Genomic DNA, 22,075 nt, shown 5'->3' on the forward strand with positions numbered 1-22,075 from the left:
ACCTAGGTCACATTCCTGAATCCCATTTGTTGATTCTCATAGGATTTCATATGACTATTTAGTAGCACTGTAGCACTGTTGTTCCGTTGTTCATCGATTTGTTCGAGTGGTCACCAGTAACATCTCCATTGTGAGACCTGTTGTTACTGTTTTTGCCATATCGAATATGCCATGGGTAGCTTGCCAGGCTCTGCCATGCGGGTAGGATACTCTTGGTAGCTTGCCGGGCTCTCTGAGAGGGACAGTGGAATCGAACCCAGGTTGGCCAAGTGCAAGGCAAATATCTATAAAATTCCTGGTAGTTGAGCCATGAAAATATAGCACGTAGTTCACTTGCCTTGCATGTGACCAACCCAGGTTCGCTCCCTGGTACCACATATGTTACACTAGTCCTACTAGGAGCACAAAGTCAGAAATGAGCATTGAGAACTGTCAGGTATGGCCTAAAAGCCAAAAATAAATTAAATTTCTTGTAGGCAAGTAAAAGTCCTTGTGAAAACTATTAATTATAAAAGCTTTCCTCTCCCTCTCTCTCTTCTCTTACCCACCCCACCCCCATCCCTGCCTCTCAAAATGGGTCACAGGCCTAATATAACAAAAATTTTAATAGCACATAGGCCCCACCACTAATCCCTGGCACACTGCCCCAATTCCAGCACTGCCAGATACAGCAATGGTGGCTCCCAACACCTCATGGCCATCCCAAGCACTGAATTTGCCTTCACTGCCCTGGTGAGTATCACTGGCAGTAGTACTTGGAAACCCAAGCATTTTTTTGTGAAACTTGGATAAAATGCCAAAGCACGCAATTGAAAAAGCAGACTAAACTGAACTAATCAAAATGGAAAACTTTTGTGCTTTATAGCACATTACTAAAACAGTGGAAAGACCTCCAGGCCACACAGAGGAGGCAGGGATGGGCTGTCCCTTCCCGTCTCCCTGCCCCTTCACCCCTTCAGGGTCCTGGGTTTCACACCCAAAAACTGCCTACGGGAGCCATGTAAGTGCATCAACAGCCTTGATCCAATGACTCAGCGCTGGATCCCGGGGATAGCAGCTTGGTGGAGATTTCTCTGGACCTGTGCCGAGCCAATTTCACTGGGGTACCTCAGATTGAGCAGGTGTCCTCTCCCTGCCCACTCCAAATGAAACCCCGGAGGCCACAAATTTCCAGAAGAAAAACCCAGGTACGAGGAACCAGAGACTGAAGACTCTAGGCACATGGCCTTTTAAGCGCATTAATGTTCTTGATCCAGACACTCATAAATGAATCTCAGAGTGGAATAACTCCCTTACTGAGATTTCTCCGGACCCCAATCATTTACAATTTTAGAATTCCAAGAGCTTGCGGCCGCTTTTTACAGCTGCACAACCTCTCAAGATATTCCTAATAAGCAATAGAAAATAAATTACCTAGCATCTGCCTATGGCAGACAGGCTTAAAGGGTGGTGGAAAAATTCGAAATAATGGTGGTGGGAAGGTGTAATTGTGGTGGGATTAGTGTTGAAATACTGAATGTAATCAATTAATGTGACCAATCTTATGAAAATAAAATTTTAAAATTAAAAAATAATAATTTAAAAATTAATAAGTGGAAAGACAATTCAAAATGGTGAATCATGTACAGATAATGTACCTGCTAAGGCACTGCTATCCAGGGTAACTCCCACCACTCTAGATCAACAGCCCAACACTGGGTATCTTCAGCACTACAACCTTGTCTTCATGGAACCTTGTGCTTGGATGGCCAAGAATTGCCAGATGGATGGCCCAGACCATTCTGTCCCTTAGAAAAACAAATGATCAATAAGTACCATGAAAAGATAATCAAGGGGCCGGAGCAAAAGTACAGCGGGTAGGGAGTTTGCCTTGCACACGGCTGACCCGGGTTTGATCCCCGGCATCCCATATGGTCCTCCAAGTATTGCAAGGAATAATTCCTGAGTGTAGAGCCAGGAGTAACCTCTGAGCATAGCTGGGTGTGACCCAAAAAACAAACAAACAAACAAGAAAAAAACAAGAAAAGATAACCAACATCATTAACCATCAGGGAAATACAAATCAAAACCAAAATGATTTCATTTCAAGCCAACCAGTGTAGCTACAATCAGTTCCATTTCTATAGGTAACAAAAACAAAAGTTATGTACTAAAACACAAAAATATGTAATGTTTACTGAAGTGTTATTTATATATTTACTAAAGCATTAGTCAAAAGAATGGAAGCAACTCAAACATTCTAGTGTTTGGATATCATCTGGTGAATGGATAAACAAAATGTGGCACAGCCATACAGTGGAATTTTATTCATCCTTAACAAAAACCTAAGTATTAATAATTACAACACAAAACTAGAAAACATGCTCAGTGTAAGACCCCCAAAATGATTAGAAAATGAATGATCATTTATATGAAACACTGAGTATAGTATAATCAACATAGATAGTATACTAAATGTTTATATTCAATGTATATATTATCCTAAACATATACTAAACTAAGCATTTAGTATAACTTCAGCTCCTGGAGCTGTGAGAGCTAGAGAAGATGAGGACTGACTGATAAGGGGCACTTATTTTCCTCTGAGGGGATCATGAAAAATGTTAGAAATAGATAATAACGATGGATGCACAACCTAGTAATATACAACCTAGTAACATACCACTGACCAATATACCTTAACATGGTGTTATTGTGGAACCTGAGTGAGATCAGGACTTAAGGTACACACCTAGCATGCAGTTGACCCTAGTCTGATACCTGGCACATGAGCATCATTGGATGCAGCATGGAGCTCACCAGTACTAGTAGGGTGGCCCATGGAATCCCTGGCATTCTCATCCTTGCATTGACCTTCTGGCTCAGCTGGCTGAGAACTGCAGGAAGGCTGCCCTGGACTTCCTGAGCTCCACTATGAAGGCCCACTCCAACTCCAAAGAAAAATCTTTCATGAGAAAAAAAAGTTTTGCGTTCGGGCCACATCAAGGTGGTACAAGGGCTTATTCCTGGCTCTGTGCTCAGGGATCACTCTTGGCAGTCAAAGGGGACCATACAGGATGCTGGAAATCAAACACAGGTCAGCAGTGTACAAGTGCCCTGCCTGCTGTACAATCTCTCGAGCCCCAGAAAATAAGTTTTATAGGCATGTACCAAGCTTGCATACCACTCTACTCCCAGGTACTCATCCTTGAAGGGTTTTTGCTCATTTCTGCTGTGCAAAGGATTGAAAATGGGCTGCACAGTTTCAAAGCATGTGCTCTACCATGAAGCCACAACCCTGGCCCCTTAAGAGTTTTTTTCCTCAGCCTCTAGAACTCTGCAAAAGAACCCACATAGGCCCAATGCTGTGTTTGGCCTCAGCCCTCTAAACACATCCAATTTTCCCACCCTTGTGAATAACCACCATGAGAATGGTTCCTTGTGAAGCATTCTTGAACAAAAATCAGTCACTACCAATGTTAGCACTGCCCTTCACTGATCCATAGGGTCTTCAATGCAATAATCCAATCCCCTCCTTTCTACAAAGGCCACTTACTGTGGTATTTAGTGAAGACCACCAGAATTATACTCAAGGGACTGTGGTAGTGTAGTGTCAGGGATCAAACTTGGGCCTAAAACACACCAGGTATGCACCAGAGCTCTTGAGATCTCCCCAAGGCCCTAATTCCATTTTCAGTGATTGGCTATTTTTCATTTCAAGGCTCCCCTACTCTTGACCTACTGCCCTCCTTCCTCCACCCCATATGTAAGCAGGTTAACATTAAACTCTAGGCAATTTCTCCTTGGCAGGAAGTTTCCATTTTCAACAACACAGACCACCCTCATCCCAGCTCCATTTTCTAACCACAATGACTCAGCCAATCTCCTTTCCATGCTCTCAGCCTACTTCTAAATAACCTTGGGAAGCCTGCCAAGCCCCCCAGACTGTCTCACTGTGCAATAACCGGCTGGTGTGTTGCACAGTGTGACATATAAGGAGTTTGTAGAGGGTGTGAGGGATATCTTAGCAGCTTAGAAATTAGTCTTGCCACAACAACGCGTCCTGGAAGACACCGCAAAGTCAGAGATCTCTCCGGGCTCCATACCGAGCCAATTTCACCAGGGCACCCCAAATGGAGCAGGTGCAGTCTTCCCGCCTACTCCAGATGGAATCCTGGTGAACTAGAGCTTCCACAAGCAAGGCCCAGGTATGTGGGTTCCAGGACTAAATCTCCATGCTGATAATGGCAAAGGCACCAGGCTGTCCCTCCCCAGCTCCCTGCCCGCTCATCGGTCTGGCTGTCACACCCACAATGTGCCTCCGGGTGCTATCTTAGTGCACCAACAGCCCTGGTCCAGAGTCATCCAGGTAAATCCCAAAATGGATTAGTGTCCTACAGAAATGTCTCTGGAACCCAACCATTTACAATCTAGGATTCCAGAAGTGCGCAGCCACAGCACTCAAGATATTCAAAATAAGCAATGGACAATAAATGATCTAGCATCTGCCTTTGGCAGGCAGGCTTGAATGATGTTGGGAAAATTCCAGCAAAACATAATGCCCAAAAGCAGAGAGAGAGTACTGGGGAAATTGCCTGCCATGGAGGCAGGGTAAGGACTGGGATAGTTGGGGGTGGGGGGAATACTGGGGACATCAGCAGTGGAAAGTGTGTACAGGTGGAGGGATGGGTATTCGATCATTGTGCAGCTGAATCTCGAACATGAAAGATTTGTAACTGTATCTCACGGTGATTCAATAAAAAGAAAAAAAAGTAATGTGAAGTTCATGCCCAATTCAATCAGCTTAATCAATGGCTAAATAAACAGCAGTACTCTTACATTAAAAAAAAAAATTAGTCTTGCGAGCAACTGTAAACCCAGATATCACCATAAGTACTGAGCACAGTCCTAATAGCTTTGCTTTCTGGATTTCCAGTATCCCAACAATCTCTGATCTGTGTGAGCATAAATAAAGGGTGCAGACCGCTGGAAGCGTGAACACCACTATGAAAAGATGTGTAGGCATCATGGTCAAGAAGTATGACCTAAGAAGCACATGCATTAGTACTACGCAGTTGCAAAAAGCACCACAACCAGGATGTGTGTAAGCACAAGAATGAACCCCTATGACTTGGGGGACAGAACACGAAGTAGGTGCTGGCCTTGCATGCGACCAACCCATGTTCCATTCTTCACATTACATATGGTTTCCTCCAACGCCACCAGGAGTGACCCGAACTCAGAGTCAGGAGGAAATGCAACCCTAATCTCTCCACAAAGATTGTTCTGAAGGCAAAGAAGGAAGCTTTGGACCTTCCTCAAGATAAAGGACCTCCCTCAAGATAAAGCAAAGAAAAAGCTTCCAAGGGCCAGAGTGATAGTATAGCAGGGAGGATGCTTGCCTTGCACATGGCCCATCTGGGTTCGATCCTGGAATCCCATATGGTTCCTTGAGCATCACCAGAAGATCCCTGAGCACACAATCAGGGGTAAGCTCTGAGCACCACTAGGTGTGGCCTAAAAACAAAAACAACAAAACAAGCTTTTTAGGGTCAACAAAGCAGTGCTGAAACATGTCACGGCAACATACACACACACACACACACACACACACACACACACACACACACACACACACACACACACACACACGATGTAATCTCTCCTACCTTAGACACACACGATGTAACCTCTCCTACCTTAGGCCAGTCCAAAACACTGCAGCTCATCTAGCAGGTCCAATCTCCATGCAGTTCATCCAGCAGTCCCAATCTCCTTGGAAGAGCACCCCAGAGAACAGCTAGACCCATCATCAAGTTCTCTCTGAGCACCTAGTCAGTCAGGAAGATGAAGACAACAAACTGTGTTCACTGTGGATGTCGAGGTCATCAAACAGCCGGGGAAGCACCTCTGTGACATTGATCACTGAGGTGACCAAATCACTCTCACCAAAACTGAGAAAAGCAAGCTTGTGTTTGGCTGGCTCTCACCATAATACCTTAGATGTATAATAATACCTCACCATAATACCTCACCATAATACCTCACCATAATACCTTAGATGTTACCAGCAACAATGGGACCATTTAAATTGACTTCTATTGGCTATTTCTAAACACACACATTTTTCACTATTAAAAATTAATGTGGGGGGAGGGGATGAGAAACTGTGTCCCCAACAAGTATGTGTGCAAGCACCACAATGAAGGAAGTGCAGCAACCTTCAGTAAGTGCCTCAGTTGAGATAGTGTGAGAGCACTGAAGCCTCACGTGACAGCTGGTGAGCACACACCTGAGATGACCCAGTGCCGCAGCCAGTCATATGTGACTCCCATTTGGAATACTAACAACAAAGGAAAAGATTTTTCAGTTAAAATAATTTTAAGTAAAGAAAAAGGCGGTCAGGGGTCGGAGCAATAGTACAGCAGGTAGGCTGTTTGCTTTGCACGCAGACAGGCAGGGTTTGATCCCTGGCATCCCCTAGAGTTCCCTGAGCACCTCTACAAGTGATTCCTGAGTACAGAGCCAAGAATAATACCTGAGCATTGCTGCGTGTGACCTAAAAACCAAACAAAAAAGAGGACATCACAGATGTAGCTCAGTGGAAGAACACTTTCCTTGCATGTGTAAGACTGAGTCCAAACCCAGCTGCAAAAATAAATGAGCAAATGTGTGTGCAATTGTGTTTGAGGCAAAAAGAAAGAATATAATGTGGAAAAGTATTCATAGCTTTACAATCTGGATCTCGGAGAGCCTGGCAAGCTACCCATGGCATATGCCAAAAATAGTAACAAGTCTCACAATGGAGACGTTATTGGTGCCCGCTCGAGCAAATCAATGAACAACGGGACTAAAATCCTGAAGTGCTATAGTGCTACAATCTGGATGATTTCACAAGAGCTCACTGAACTACACTTGCCACTTGCAAAAGATGTAAAACTTTTCAAAATAAAATGTTTGATGGGAAAGAGTGCCAAAGAGCTAATAGTTACTTGCTGAGAAGGGGAGAGCAAATCTTACTATTATTCTATTTTAAATAATGTTTAGAGGACCCGGAGTACACAATAACTTGTAGAGGTGTACAACAGGAGAGGGGTTAGTGCTTACATTGTGAGGCAGTAGCAAAGCCATTTTTAAGCATGAGACAAAATTACAGCAATTTTTAAATGAGCAGCTTGTCTGGCCTCCCCTTAAGCTCAAGAAAGATGGACAGCACCCAAGGCCGCTGCCTCATCCTAACAAATGTCTCTCCCTGAAGATAATGCAAAGATGGGAGTTCCATCTTTGTTCTAACCACCAGATTCTGTCCCGCATAAGGTAAGAAGAGGAACGTGTGGCAATGTGCATCAGCATCTGCTGTACCTAGATAAAATTGAAATATAGCCGTCATGTGTGAAGGACGAGTTATGTCCTGCTTTGGTAAACTGTAGCCTGTTGTATGGCCTGGAAAAGAATATATATTGTCTGCCTTGCCAGTGCTCAGGGTTCCAAGTCTCTTGGTCTTGTGAACCCACAGCACTGTGCCTTGTGTGAATGAGAATAAACTCTGCTTCTGTGTTTGGTCTCTATGTCTCTGAGCGACTCAGCCCTTGGGAGGGGTCCAACGAGGGCTGAGCCTAATATATGGAGGCTCTACTGAGGCTCAATTGTTCTCTAAACTTTTCTCTGATGTGTGACATCTGTCACCCGGTTTGAGAGGAAGCAAAAGTGTAAGAGAGTGTGGTAAGAGCCTGGTGGTCCCACCGCACCAGCTATGGAATCTGAGTGGGCTCTAACCCACGGTTCTGTGAATACTGTAAAAGCTTATGGAGATTTGCCCCATTGTTCATCGATTTGCTCGAGCGGGCCCCCCGTGAAAACAGGTGGCAACCAGGTGGGGGATAATACCTGTACTCCTCAATGTCATGGTGACCTTAAGATCCGGCCGGGTGAGCATCTGAGAGCTGTCTACCCAAGCTTGTGCTCTCCAGAACAATGGGCAATTCATCTGCTAAGAAATCCACTGTCCTGGATATGGTGCATCATTGGTCAGTATGGGACCAAAAGGCAAAGGGCCTTGGTGCGACTGATGACCATTTTACTCTGCATACACTCTGCGAATTGGAAGGTCCCTCTTTGAGGTGAAATGGCCTAAACAGGAGAATGACTGATCTGAATCTTTGTTATCCTGTTGGGCAGATTGTCTTTGGCAAGTGGTGCGGGAAGTCTGATCATCCTGGCCAAATTCCTTACACCATCATCTGAATCGACGTTGTCAAATCCCGGCCAACCTTGTAGGTTGAAGTCTTTCTGATCCTCTAAGATGCTCCTTACTCACCTTCATAACCAGGACTCTTTCTTTCAACCTTCCCATTCAAAGAGAGGACTACAGCAGCCTCTGTTCTGACAGGTTCTGAACCCAATATCCTTGATGATCCGACTCTGGTCTCCTCCACTCCTACTCACCCCCTCAACACTTTCTGTGAATCTGGAAAGGAAAGGCCCCAGACTATGATGGGGAACCTCTGTTGTCTCCTCAGACTCAGGGCAGCAAATATGGTCCACCGGAGACATCTTAGCGGAGAGCCCCTTATCCTATGTTTCCTTTGAGACAAGTCCACCTGCTGGGGATGTTGAGCACGGTCCAGTCTTTTACCGATCTCTTCCCACCTCTAATATTTACAATTTGAAGTCTCATAATCCCTCCTTTAGTAAGGACTCCTCCTAGAGACTTATCTATCCGTGGAGTTTCTTTTTGTTTTTTTTTTTTTTTTTTTTTTTTGCTTTTTTGGGTCACACCCAGCGATGCACAGGGGTTACTCCTGGCTCTGCACTCAGGAATTACTCCTGGTGGTGCTCGGGGGACCATGTGGGATGCTGGGAATCGAACCTGGGTCAGCCACATGCAAGGCAAATGCCCTACCCACTGTACTATTGCTCCAGCTCCTTGGAGTTTTTTTTTGGGGGGTCACATCCAGCGATGCTCAGGGGTTACTCCTGGCTCTGCACTCAAGAATTACTCCTGGTGGTGCTTGGGGGACCATATGGGATGCCAGGGATTGAACCCAGGTCAGTCGTGTGAAAGGCAAATGCCCTACCCGCCGCTGTACTATTGCTCTGATCCCTGAAGTTTATTTCTTCTTTTTTTTTTGGTTTTTGGGTCACACCTGGCAATGCACAGGGTTTATTCCTGGCTCATGCACTCAGTATTTACTCCTGGCGGTGCTCGGGGGACCATATGGGATGCTGGGAATCGAACCCAGGTCGGCCACATGCAAAGCAAACACCCTACCTGCTGTGCTATCACTCCAGCCCCTGGAGTTTCTTTCTTTTTTTTTTTTTTTCCTGCTTTTTGGGTCACACCCGGCAATGCACAGGGGTTACTCCTGGCTCATGCACTCACGAATTACTCCTGACGGCGCTCAGGGGACCATGGGATGCTGGGAATAGAACCGGGTCGGCCACGTGCAAGGCAAACGCCCTACCCGCTGTGCTATCACTCCAGCCCCTGGAGTTTATTTCTTATACCCAAGAGCCACCCTGGGATGACTGCCAGCAGCTGCTAAGTGCTCTCTTTACAACAGAAGAGAGACTTAATCAGGCAAGAGGCTGTTAAAAAACGACCTCACAGCCAATGGCCACCTCTGATGAGGCTATCAAGAATCTGAGATTCCCTGCAAACCGCCCCAACTGGGACCTGAATAGTCAATGATGGTAGGGAGCATCTTTAGACCTATCACTAATTTCCCCTAGGGGGCCTCCAGGGGTCTGCATGGTGGCCTACAAACCTGTCCAAGGTTAGTGTACTCCTTCACAGACCTACGGAGATTCCTTCATCCTTTTTGGAAGGACTCATAGATGCTTATTGACTGTCTGCATCCATAGACTAAGAAGCACTGGAAAACAGAAAAGTATTGAAATTTGGTTTTTGTTGCTCTATCAGCTCCAGGCATCTGGAAAAAGCTGCAAAAAGATGGAGAAATTTAAAGAAAAGTTAACGAGTCAGCTAATGGAAGATGCTCAACGGATCTTAATGAATAGAGACTCTCCAGAACACACGCAGGCCAAAAAGCTAGCCAAAGTGTTTGTGGTGAACTGTTAGGAAGGAAGAGGAAGACGGAGAGGGAAGACGGAGGGATAACCAGAGACAACCAAGGAGAACAAGACTGGGAAAAGATCAGTACACCCTTTGCAAGGAGAAAGGCTACTGGGAGAGGGAATGTCCCAGGCGAGACCAGGGAACAACTAAGACAACCGGGACAACTAAGGTGCTTGATCTGGATGAGATGAACAGGGCCAGTGTTCTGAGTCCCCTGGAGAACCCAAGGTGACCGCTACTGTTGGGGGACAATGAATGTATTTCCTGGTTGACACAGAAGTAGCAAAATCTGTTCTAAAGAAACCACTGGGACCACTCTCGGGACAAACAGCTAAGATACAGGGGGCCATGGGGAAGATATCTACTTAAAAATTTATCACCAACAGTTTTAGCAAAAGGGAATGTGACTCATTCATTTCTTCTGATGCCAGACTGCCCACACCCTCTGATGGGAAGGGACTTGTTACACAAAGTAAGGGCAAACATTTTTTTTTTTTTTTGAAGAGGATCCTGGGTGACTTTCAGAAAACCCCAGGTAATAGCTATGACTGTTCCCTTGGAAGATTATTACATCATCCAAGTGGGAAAGACAGGAGGGGTGTATGGAGGAGAGTTCTTGACTACATTAAAGACTTTTATTTGACTGTCTGGGGAGAGGAAAATCCTCCTGGGTTTGCTCAACATCTCACCCTGGTGGTGGTCCAGCGCCTCAGTGGGGTCAGCCCAGTTATGAAGTGTGAATACCTCATCCCACAAGTGGTGCAGGAGGGAATGGTGAAGCACATTCAGCGGCTGCTCCATGCAGGCATAAGTCATCCTGGAACACCCTGTTGCTGTCAGTCCAAAAACCAGGGACATGGAATTACCTCCCAATGCAGGAAGACAACAAGCAAGTCGAGACCCTGCATCCCACAGTGCCAAACCCATATGCTCTTTAAAAAATTTATATATATGGGGGCCGGAGCGATAGCACAGCGGGTAGGGCGTTCGCCTTGCACGCGGCCGACCCGGGTTCGATCCCCGGCATCCCATATGGTCCCCCAAGCACCGCCAGGAGTAATTCCTGAGTGCAAAGCCAGGAGTAACCCCTGAGCATCGCTGGGTGTGACCCAAAAAGAAAAAAATATATATATATATATATACAGTCTTCTGTCTCCAACTCTCAAGGTCTATATTGTTAAGACTTGAAAGATGATTTTTTTTTCTGTGTTGCCCCTGCCCCTTGCTCAGTTCAATCATCCTGTTTGCTTTCACCTGGACAGAGCTGGATATTGGCCAATCAGCTCACATGGACCAGACTCCCTCAAGGATTTAAGAATTCCCAACCATCTTGGGGAAGCTCTGGCTGCACACCTGGAAGCTTTCTGTCCCAGCATCCAGATTCTCAGTTATTGTAGTATGTGGACGGTCTGCTACTAGGCACCCTGAAGTTGCAATGTGTGAGAGTGACACCCAGGATATGCCTTAAATTACTAGATGAAAGAGGCTACAGGGTTGTTGGACTATAGTTTCAAGCATTTTAGGTTTAACTTTGGTTTGTCCTCTTTCCCCATCATGCTCCTTGCAAGAAGCTTAGGTTTATTGATTTACACCCATCATAGTGCTCCTGAGGCACACCCAATGCCATTAGGCACTCCCAATGTCTATGCTATCTTTAACCCCCCCTTTGTGCTCTTCTTCCCCTATCTGTTAATCACCTATATCCCCAAATAAGACCCTGTGACTTGTAAAGTCAAATTCTTCTGAGGGCTCTGGATTTTGTATATATAAGCGAAGACTGCTTTTCTCTTCTCTTTTCCTATGTCCTTTGCACAGTTTATTTTAGTGCAATGTACTTTTTGTACAGACACAGGAAGACAGTTAATGCGTTTGTAAAATGGGAGTTTATTGACTCCGAATAATATTTACTCCTGGACATCCCTCATATTTACCTAACTTAAGCCTCAGTTGCCCTTAGTTCCTAATACCCCAAAAGAGGGGGAGTCCCAGAGAAGGATAAGGATGGATCCAGGGCAAGCTGCAAGCTACCCTGGCATCAAAAACAGACAGGCTAAGCGCCATAAGAAGTATAATAAGGCGCATATGCTGCCTGAGCCCATGTGCTGCTTGTGCCCTCGTGGCCGAGCACATGTGGTGCCCGAGCACATGTGTTGCCCGCATCTCCCCCCTTGAGATGTGTACTTTCATGCTTTCGTGTCCAGTGCTAGGATGTGTGTAGAGCTCTCTCCATCTTCGGAGGAGCCCACATTCTTTCTTGAGCGCGTTACTCCTACTGGTTTTTCTTTTACACTTACCCCTTCCTCCTTCCCTAAGACCCTCTAAAATAAAATGTTACTTCACTGAAAAAAAAAAAAAAGAAGGGGCTGGAGAGATAGCACAGCGGGTAGGGCGTTTGCCTTGCACGCGGCCGACCCGGGTTCAAATCCCAGCATCCCATATGGACCCCTGAGCACCGCCAGGGGTGATTCCTGAGTGCAGAGCCAGGAGTAACCCCTGTGCATCACCAGGTGTGACCCAAAAAGCAAAAAAAAAAAAAAAAAAAGAAGTATAATAAGTTAAGAGCACAGTCATGAAACAAACTCTGACATGACCCAAAAAGTAATGACTGAAGTAGGACCCTTTTGGGGTTAGGAAAGACTAACCTGGCCCGAGGACTATGGTCTGGGATATATAGCAACATGACCCCAGGAAGAGCCATCCTTTAAACTTACTATATCTCTTACTGTGTCCATACAAAATGACTAGAAATATTATTAAATAAATTTAAGATGACTATTTAAATAGATTACTAATTAAGGAAAGAAGAAAGCACTATACCCTTAGATGGAATTCTACCCTTGGGCAGATCTCCTAGTAGGGATCTAGATTGCTAAGCCTCTAAAGGATTCTATCCTTGGGTGATTCTTCTAGAACTTCCCCTGAAGGAAGGGTTTTATATCTGTTCATTGTTTGTGATACTGTTCAACCACACCTATATGTAATTGCTACCCCCAACCTGTTACAATTTCTCTATAAGTAACTGCTGTGAGACTTGAATAACAGACGCTGATTACCTACCAGCCAAGTGGCCCCCATTCCTTTGTCCAATGTCAGCTATGTAGGGACACATGGGTTGGCCCCAAACACACCAGGGAACCTTCAGATCACTGTGGGATGGTGACCTCCACGACAGTGACACAGGGTGCCGGCCAAGAAAAGTGCAGCTGTACCAACCAGAGGTAACATATCTGGGCTATAGACTGATGCAGAGGAAGCAAAAGCTATCTGAGATTCAGATCCGGGGGAATCCAGCAGCAACCTGTCCCCTAGACCCAAAGGCAGGTACGGGAATTCCTGGGTTACTGCCATTTATAGATCCCGGGCTATCCTGAATTGGTGAGGCCCCTGTTTGGAACCTTAAAGGGCAGGGAGAAGGACTCGCAGATGACTCCCAAGGCAATAGAGGCAGTTGGGATGCCAAAACGGACCCTGGTGTCTGCCCCAGCATTAACACATAGATAAACCATTCAGGCTGCATGTGAATGAGAAACTCCTGATAAGTCAGGGAGTGCTTGCCCAGAGGCTTGCGCCCTGGCAAAACTCGTTGCCTATCTGTCCAAAGGACTGGACCCAAGGGCAGCTGGTGGCCTAAGTGCCTGAGAATCATAGCCTGTCCTTGAGCCAACAAATTTTCATTAGAGCAACAAGTGGAGGTGGTGACAACTCACACCCTGGAAGGGCTGTTCTGGGAGCCTCCAAGGGTGAATAACAAACCCCAACTACCACACTACCAGGCCCTGCTCCTGGATTGGTCCAGAGTAATGCTGAGTGTGGCCACCAGCCTAAACCCAGCCACTACTGCCTGAGGGAGACCCCAAGAGCCAGGCGCCACTACTGCATGATTGCTGCAAGGTAATCTGGCAAGCCTACAACAGCTGAGCAGACCTAATTGACATGCCTCTAAAGGACCCCAAAATAACTCTCTATTCAGATGGCAGCATCCATAAGAGGGGGTAATGAGAGGCTGGAGCTGTGCTATATACCACTGATAGTGTTCTGTGGAGTAAAAAGCTGATGCCAAATACATCTGCCCAAAAGGCCGAACTGATAGTCTTGACTAAGGTGCTGGAGCTGAAAGAAGGTAAGAGAATAAACATCTATACTGATAACTGGCATGCTTTTGCCATATTACATATACACAGAGCACTGTAGAAGGAGCAAAGTTTCTTAACATCAACTGGAAAGGAGATTTAGCACGAAGAACTGGTTCTGACTCTTTTTTTTTTTTCTTTTGCGTTTTGGGTCACACCTGGCGATGCACAGGGGTTACTCCTTGCTCATGCAATCAGGAATTATTCCTGGCGGGGCTCGGGGGACCAGATGGGATGCTGGGAATCGACCCGGGTCAGCCACATGCAAGGCAAACACTCTACCCACTGTGCTATTGTTCCAGGCCCTGCTTCTGACTCTTATAAAAGCAGTTTGGAACCCGAAGAAAGTAACTGTAATGCACTGCACTACACATCAGAAAGGAAAGTCCCCCAAGGCCATTAGAAACCCGAGGGCTGATGAAGCAGCCCACCCTGTGGTCCTGACTGACACTATCTTACTTTCCCAGGTCCCCAGTTGCCCCAGGATACGATACACAGTAAGGAGGAAGAGGAGAGGGCAGGACAGGAGGGCTGGGAAAGACGGGGGTAATGGTGGCGGGTTGAATCTGCTAGAGTCCTTTTACCTAGGAAAATGGGGGACAGGCTGGTGAGGGACTTACACTGGAGCACAAACTTGGAAGTTAGTACATTGGATGAACTAATGGGGATATTTTTTTATTATCTCAGGACTGAGATGGCTGAAGGAGTACTGACAGGGTCAGAACCTGCCAACTGGTGAACACTAGAGTCCATGAGGGAGTTAAACCAGGAGCTAGGGAGAGGGGACGGGAGGCCAGGAGGCACTGGGAGATGGACCTTATGAAAGTAAGACAAGGGAAATATGGTTCTAAATACCTGTTAGTGTTTGACACTTGTTCTGGATTGAAGTTTTCCCCACCAGGACTGAGGGGCAAAGATGGTGAGCAAGAAAATCTTAGAAAAATTGTGCCCAGGTGGGGAATTCCCCTCACCACAGGACCAAACAACAGTCTGGCCTTTGCTGTTTTCACAGCAAGTGGCAAAATCTCTAGGGACAGACTGAAAATCACATTGTACATGGAGACCACTGAGCTCAAGACAAGTGGAAAGGATGAATCGGACCCGAAAGGAGGTTTTGGCTAAATTAACCCTTGAAACTGGTGAGGGGTGGGTGATGCACCTGCCTTTTGCCCTATTGTGGGTCATGTGCTCCCTGTACCTGGAAAGCTTTCCCCTTTTGAACATGACAGACCTTCCCCACTGTTGCCTGTATCTCTCCCAGAAGTCCTGTTAACTAAACCCTCTGAGATCACTAGGTCACTCCAGCAGCTACAGCCAGTTCTACAGAACTGAAGAATGTAAAAAATGCAACCAAGGCAAAAAGGACAGCAGATCAGCCAAGCCCTTTCCACTGTGAACCCTGGTGATGGGGTCCCAGTAAAGAGAACATGGGCTTGTAATTTGAAGCCCTGATGGAAGTGTCCTTATATTGTCATTTTATTACTCCTACTATAGGTAAGGTAAACAGACTGCAGCTGTGGATCTACTGAACTCACTTAAAGAAGGAAGCTTCGGGGCTGGAGCGATAGCACAGCAGGTAGGGTATTTGCCTTGCACTCGGATGACCGGGGTTCGATTCCCAGCATTCCATATGGTCCCTGGAGCACCACCAGGAGTAATTCCTGAGTGCATGAACTAGAAGTAACCCCTGTGCATCGCCAGGTGTGACCCAAAAAGAATAAAAAAAGAAGGCAGCTTCTCCATCCAACATTCGGAGGTGGATAATCTTCTGCCCAGACCCATAGGACGCGCTGAAACTTAAGCTGGCCTCCAATTCAGCCCAAAAGGATGCCGTGAGACCTGGGAACAGCAGCACCTGGATCCTGCCACCATTCCTGAGTCTGTTGGCTATGAGTTTGTGGGAGGGAGAACGCTCCTAAACCTACTTCAACACTACACCTGGACTCTCAGCCACACCTTTGATGGAGGACTTGTTGGTAAAGTGACTACACTAGGGTATTAACTGTAAGAGGAAATTCATAGTTAACTGCTGACTGGTATGGGGGAAATACTGGAGGAATCAGCATATGTATTAGCAGTTAGGACCCCAGAATGCTATTTACCCTATAAAAGATTATAGGGTTTACCCAAACCTATAAGCCCATTGGCCTCCTACAAGAATTAGAATTGGTGAGGGCTGGAGAAATAGCACAGTGGGTAGGGTGTTTGCCTTGCGCTCGTCTGAACCGGGTTTGATTCCCAGCATCCCATATGGTCCCCTGAGTACCGTCAGGGTGTAATTCCTGAGTGCAGAGCCAGGAGTAAGCCCTGTGCATCGCCAGGTGTGACCCAAACAGAAAAAAAACAACTTAGAATTGAGTTCTATGCACCCTGGCCTAGTCATAGGCCCTGAGTCAGTGGAAGCTGCAACTTTCATCAATCTGGTAACCACTGCAGCCCCCACCAAGACTACTCCACTAGAGGGGATGGGGTGAAAGAGAGCTTAAGTCTAAAAGAACTGGACTCGATTCATCATCTGTTTAACCAAACTGCCCCTGAAATAGCTAGGTACTGTGTGTGAAACTTGAGCCACCCTTCTACGTGGGGGTGGAATTGAGACCCCCTTGGGTCTCAATTTCTTATCTCCCTCAGGGGAGATAAGAAATCTTTCCCTGGTGAGCAATGTTCAAGGATTCTACGCTCCCAGGTATACATGGGGTGAACAACCCCGACGCACCTGAGGAGACCTCTAGGGGGCAGGAACATGTTTCCTTTCAGAAAAGTACACCTTGGAAGATTCCAGTTTGAGAGAAGTTGATGGAACACCCATGTCTTGTCCCATAACGATGAACAGACTCCCCATCTACCGGCGGCCCAAGAGGCTCTTAGTCTGCCTGCACCTTCGGCCTTAGCCCATGCTAAATTTCCTCACTAATAGTGGGGAAAGACCAGCCCCCACCTGTGGGCATCTTCGCACATATAATGCCTCAGATGCATACATACTCGGATGAAGGTGGGTAGCAGCATTTAGTGCTCTTCAGGCAGAAAAGGGTCCCTGTGCTCATTCCAGGGCGAGCTGTACGTCTGGGAACTGCAGTGATCGTGCAGAGACAGCCACCCTAGTAAAGGCAGAGCAGAACTGGAAGAAGCTGAGTAAACTGAGTAAATCAACTTAGTAACACTCGAAACAAATGTGAGACATTTGGAGCATTCTTTACATATACCAGTGAGGTTGCCCTCCAGAATAAGAGAGGGCTGGATCCCCTCTTTCCAAAATAGGAGGCTTGGGTGTGGCACTAGGAGAGGTGCTGGTTTTATGCTAATAACTCAGGAGTCATCCAGCATAATCTAAGATAAGGATGAACAAAGAAGGAATGAAATAACTTAGTACGAATCTCTTTTTAACTGGTCCCCTTGGATAGCAGGGCTGCTCACTGCAGGCATAGGTCCTCTGTGCTTGCTCTTAAGTGTGCTAGTTTTTTTTGTTGTTGTTGTTTTGGTTTTTTTTTTTTTTTTTGCTTTTTGGGTCACACCCAGCGATGCACAGGGGTTACTCCTGGCTCTGCACTCAGGAATTACCCCTGGCGGTGCTCAGGGGACCATATGGGACGCTGGGAATCAAACCTGGTTCGGCCACGTGCAAGGCAAACGCCCTACCCGCTGTGCTATTGCTCCAGCCCCAAGTGTGCTAGTTTTTGGACTGTGCACTTTTAATAGGTTGGCTAAGTTTGTTACTGACAAATTCGACAACATTAAGGTTATGGTTGTTCAGCAGCAGTATGAATTCTTGGGAGGATCAGAATGCCCAGAGTACATCACAAGTGGGTCTGATGACCAACTCAAATTACTGAAAAAGGGGGAAATGAGAGGCAGTAGCAAAGCCATTTTGAAGTATGAGGTAAAAGTGCAGCAATTTCTTTTTTCTTTTTGGGTCACACCCAGCATGCACAGGGATTACTCCTGGCAGTGCTCAGGGGACCATATGGGATGCTGGGACTCGAACCCGGGTCAGCCACATGCAAAGCAAATGCCCTACCCGCTGTGCTATCACTCTAGCCCCCAAAAAAGTGCAGCAGGGTTACTCCTGGCTCTGCACTCAGGAATCACTCCTGGCGGTGCTCAGGGGACCATATGGGATGCTGGGAATCAAACCCGGGTCGACTGCGTGCAAGGCAAACGCCCTACCTGCTGTGCTATCGCTCCAGCCCCCAAGTGCAGCAATTTTTAAATGAGCACCTCCTCTGGCCTCCCCTTAAGCTTGACAGAGACAGTCAGCACCTAAGATCATTGCCTCATTCTAACAAATGCCTCTCCCTGAAGATAATGCAAAGATGGGAAGTCCATATGTTCTAACCACCGAATTCTGTCCCACGTAAGGTAAGAAAAGGAATGTGTGGCAATGTGCATCGGCATCTGCTGTACCTAGATAAAATTGAACATAGCCGTCATGTGTAAGGACCAGTTATGTTCTGTTTTGATAAACTGTATCTTGTTGTATTGCCTGATAAAGAATATATATTGTCTGCCAATGCTCGGGGTTCCAAGCCTTTTGGGCTTGTGAACCCGCAGACCATCCCTTATGTGAGTGAGAATAAACTCTGCTTCTGTGTTTGATCTCTCTTTGTGTCTCGGCACGACTCAGCCCTTGGGAGGGGTCCGGCGAGGGCCGACCTAACAGCCTGGCACGCCAGTGACTCCTCTTAAATCCCTCCCGGCACCTCAGTAAAGCGCGGGGCAGCCCCTGAGCGCCCAAACAAAGAAAAGTCACCTTAAGGAGCCCAAGTTTCGAACAATCAAAATCTCACTAGCCAAGGATAAGGACACTTCGGGGGGGAAGGGACGGTGATTAATCCCAATTGAGGTTTAGGTTGCCGGTGTGACTCCGAAGCACTTTGGAAACCATCCAGATCTCGGACTGATGGGGACGGCCACGATCCACCTGCGTCCCGCAGCGCTGCGGCCGAGCGGACGCGGCGAGGGCCCACCCCGAGCGGGAAGGAGCGGCTCTCGCTCCACACCCCCGGCCGCGCCCGCGACGCGCCCAGCCCCCGCCCGCGGGACTCCACACACTCACTGGTCACGCCGGGCGGGAAGCCGCAGGCCGAGAGGTCAGGGTCGCGCCTGCACTCACCCGCGAGGTCGGCGGCGCCATGTTGGGACGCAGAGCGCGCGCCGGATGTGCGCGTCCCCGAGCCCGGGGTCTCCCGGCGGACGGAGAGCGCGTGCCCGCGTCTGGGCTCCGCACTCAGTTGCGCGCTCCGGGGACTCTCGCGTCTTGCCAGGACAGCTGCTCAGAGCAGCGGGTGCAACTCCTTTTCCCCGTTTACCGTTATTGGGTTTTTTGACTTTGGGGTCACACTGCAAAGTTCAAGGGATAACTACCTGGCTCTGTACTCAGGTACAATGCTGTGGGACCTTATGAAGATCAGACCCTAGTCGGCGTGTGCAAGGCAAGCACTCTGCCCGCTTGCCTCTGTTGCTCTGGCTTCTGTTTTGGTAAGGGTGGGCACCCAAACCGTGCTAAGGGACCCTGTGGCCACTTCCGGGTACTCAGCCAAATTGGTCAGTGTCAGGTCAAGGGTCTTGGCCACCTGGACAGGTACACATGCCTGCAGCGCTCTGCAGTGTGTTCTCTAAACCTGCACTATCTCCGGACTCCAATTCCGGTTTTTATATCAACCTGCACTCGGGAGATATTATTATAGAACCTTAATTTTATTTACTGCATCGTGTACCAAAGTCATTCCATGTGATGATGTTCTTAATTAAAATGTTAAACTGCAACCTTCATTCACTGAGGGTCTTTATTTAGAAGCTGAAAATCCATATCATTTGAGACATTTAAGAGAGTTAACTACGAATTTTAGAAACCAATGTGAGGGCGAAAGCAATACAAAAGTCAACTTAACCATATAGAAAATGGACTTCTCAGCTTTATGTATGCACATAAGATAAAATTTTAAAATAACACAGATATGCACCAAATAAACGATCAATCCCACTACTCATTTACCCTGGGAGTGGGTGAAGGCATGGGCTCACAGCAAAGACCAGGTGGTGTGGGAGGCCTAGAGAACCTGCTACGTTCCTGCTAGCAAAGCAAAATCAAAGGTGATTCTCAAACACAGGAAGAACTCTTTTAAGTACCACCTTAGACATTATTTTCCTGGAATTCTTGACAAAAGAGAAAAATCACCTCAATCAGGAAGCAAAACCAAAAAAGAAAATTGAGCAATATTCTGCAAAATGAGTAGTAATCTAGTGTTGAGGATGTGAAGGAATGACAAATTGTCACATTTTGAGGTCACCAGGGAGACAAAAATAAATGCAATGTGGGAAACTGCATCTACAACTCCCCAAATAAGTTATAATGTAAAAAGCATAAAATCTAAAATTTGTAATATCATTATTTGAACCAAATAATTTTCTAGTTTTAATAAACATATCAAGGTTAACACTGTGGAGGCTGATTCTAGAAACTACTAAAGTTTTTGAAACTTTTCTGTAAAACTATTTCTAAAATAAAAATTCAGGAAGAAATCTCTAATCCATATACTTAATCACTTAAGAACATCATGAAAGCAAAAGATTGAACAGAATTGACTCATTTTTATTCTTTTTTTCTTTTTGGGTCACATCCAGCAATGCACAGGAGTTACTCCTGGCTTTGCACTCAGGAATTACTCCTGGCAGTACTGTGGGACCACATGGGATGCTGGGAATTGAACCCGGGTCAGCCGTGTGCAAGGCAAACGCCCTACCCGCTGTACTATCACTCCAGCCCCTCATTTTTATTCTTAAAAAGCTAGAAAAATTATGGGGTTGGAGCAATAGTACAGCAGGTGGGGGTTTCCCTTATACACAGCAGACAGAAGTGGGAGATGAAATGAAGTTTATTATCATAGGGTCAAATTGTCCTACTACAGAGGAATGTTAGAATTCCAACTTTATTTTAGATCTAGTTCATCTTTATTTTCTGAAGCTTGCTGGGGTGCCCCCCCCCCCAGCAGTGTTCATGGACCAGCAGGCTATACCTGGTAATGCTTCAGCCATGAAGTGCAGAGATGAAAGTCTTCTGATGAAAGTCTTCCAGAACTTTGAACCCGTTCACCACCACTACTTGACCAGGACACTTTTATTCTGCCTGTATTGGCTTCATTTATTTTAGAGTTCTAGTTTTAGGTGCATACATATTTAGAATTATTGTCTTGATTAATTTCACCTCCTCTCATTGTATAGTGAATGTAATATCCCTGATAATTTGGAGGATGGGCTGTATATCAAACCCAGATCCTCATACTTGCCAGGTAAGTGTTCTACTGCTGAGCCACATCCCTGGCCACGATATCCCTGATCATTGTTTGCTGTGACATGTACCTTGATAATGGAATTATTACTGCAGCTTTCTCTGGATCATTTGATTAATTTCAGCATTTCATTTTATATATTAGAATAGTAGCTATTAAAATGGTATCTTCTTTTGGGAAAAAGAAGATGGGTAACATCACCTTCCCCAACTTCAAGCTGTACTACAAAGCAGTAGTAATTAAAACAGTATGGTATTGGACCAGAAAAAGACCCGCAGACCAATGGGCCAGAGTTCATCACTTAATCTTTGATAAAGGAGCAAGAAATGTGAAGTGGGAAAAGGAAAGCCTCTTCAACAAATGGTGCTGAGAAAACTGGACAGCTATCTGCAAAAAAATGAACTCTGACCTCTCTCTAACCTCTGCCAGGCACAAAAGTCAGATCAAAATGTATTAAAGACCTCAATATCAAACATGAATCCATGGGGCTGGAGAGATAGCACAGTGGGTAGGGCGTTTGCCTTGCACGTGGCCGACCCAGGTTCAAATCCCAGCATCCCATATGGTCCCCTGAGCACGGCCAGGGGTAATTCCTGAGTGCA

The 22,075-nt window shown here is 46.3% G+C and overlaps 1 protein-coding gene across 6 annotated transcripts in view; it reads right to left on the reverse strand.

Annotated features, from left to right (window-relative positions):
- Positions 1-22,075, reverse strand: part of ZNF329 (zinc finger protein 329) — a 95,610-nt gene that overhangs the window by 19,966 nt on the left and 53,569 nt on the right. The window contains exons 1-4 of one of the 6 annotated variants that reach the window (XM_055145377.1): positions 19,241-19,285; positions 17,170-17,285; positions 5,679-5,810; positions 5,382-5,496 (exon numbers count right to left, since the gene is read on the reverse strand). In XM_055145377.1, coding sequence (XP_055001352.1) covers positions 5,382-5,421 — 40 coding nt within the window. In that variant the 5' untranslated portion in view covers positions 5,422-5,496; positions 5,679-5,810; positions 17,170-17,285; positions 19,241-19,285. Of the gene's footprint in view, positions 1-1,637; positions 1,729-5,381; positions 5,497-5,678; positions 5,811-17,169; positions 17,286-19,240; positions 19,373-22,075 lie in introns of those variants that run through there. The other 5 variants (XM_055145376.1, XM_055145375.1, XM_055145378.1 and 2 more) reach the window with 5 other exon arrangements.

This window comes from Sorex araneus, chromosome 8, assembly GCF_027595985.1.
Source record: "Sorex araneus isolate mSorAra2 chromosome 8, mSorAra2.pri, whole genome shotgun sequence".
In the NCBI taxonomy this organism is placed as follows: Eukaryota; Metazoa; Chordata; class Mammalia; order Eulipotyphla; family Soricidae; genus Sorex; species Sorex araneus.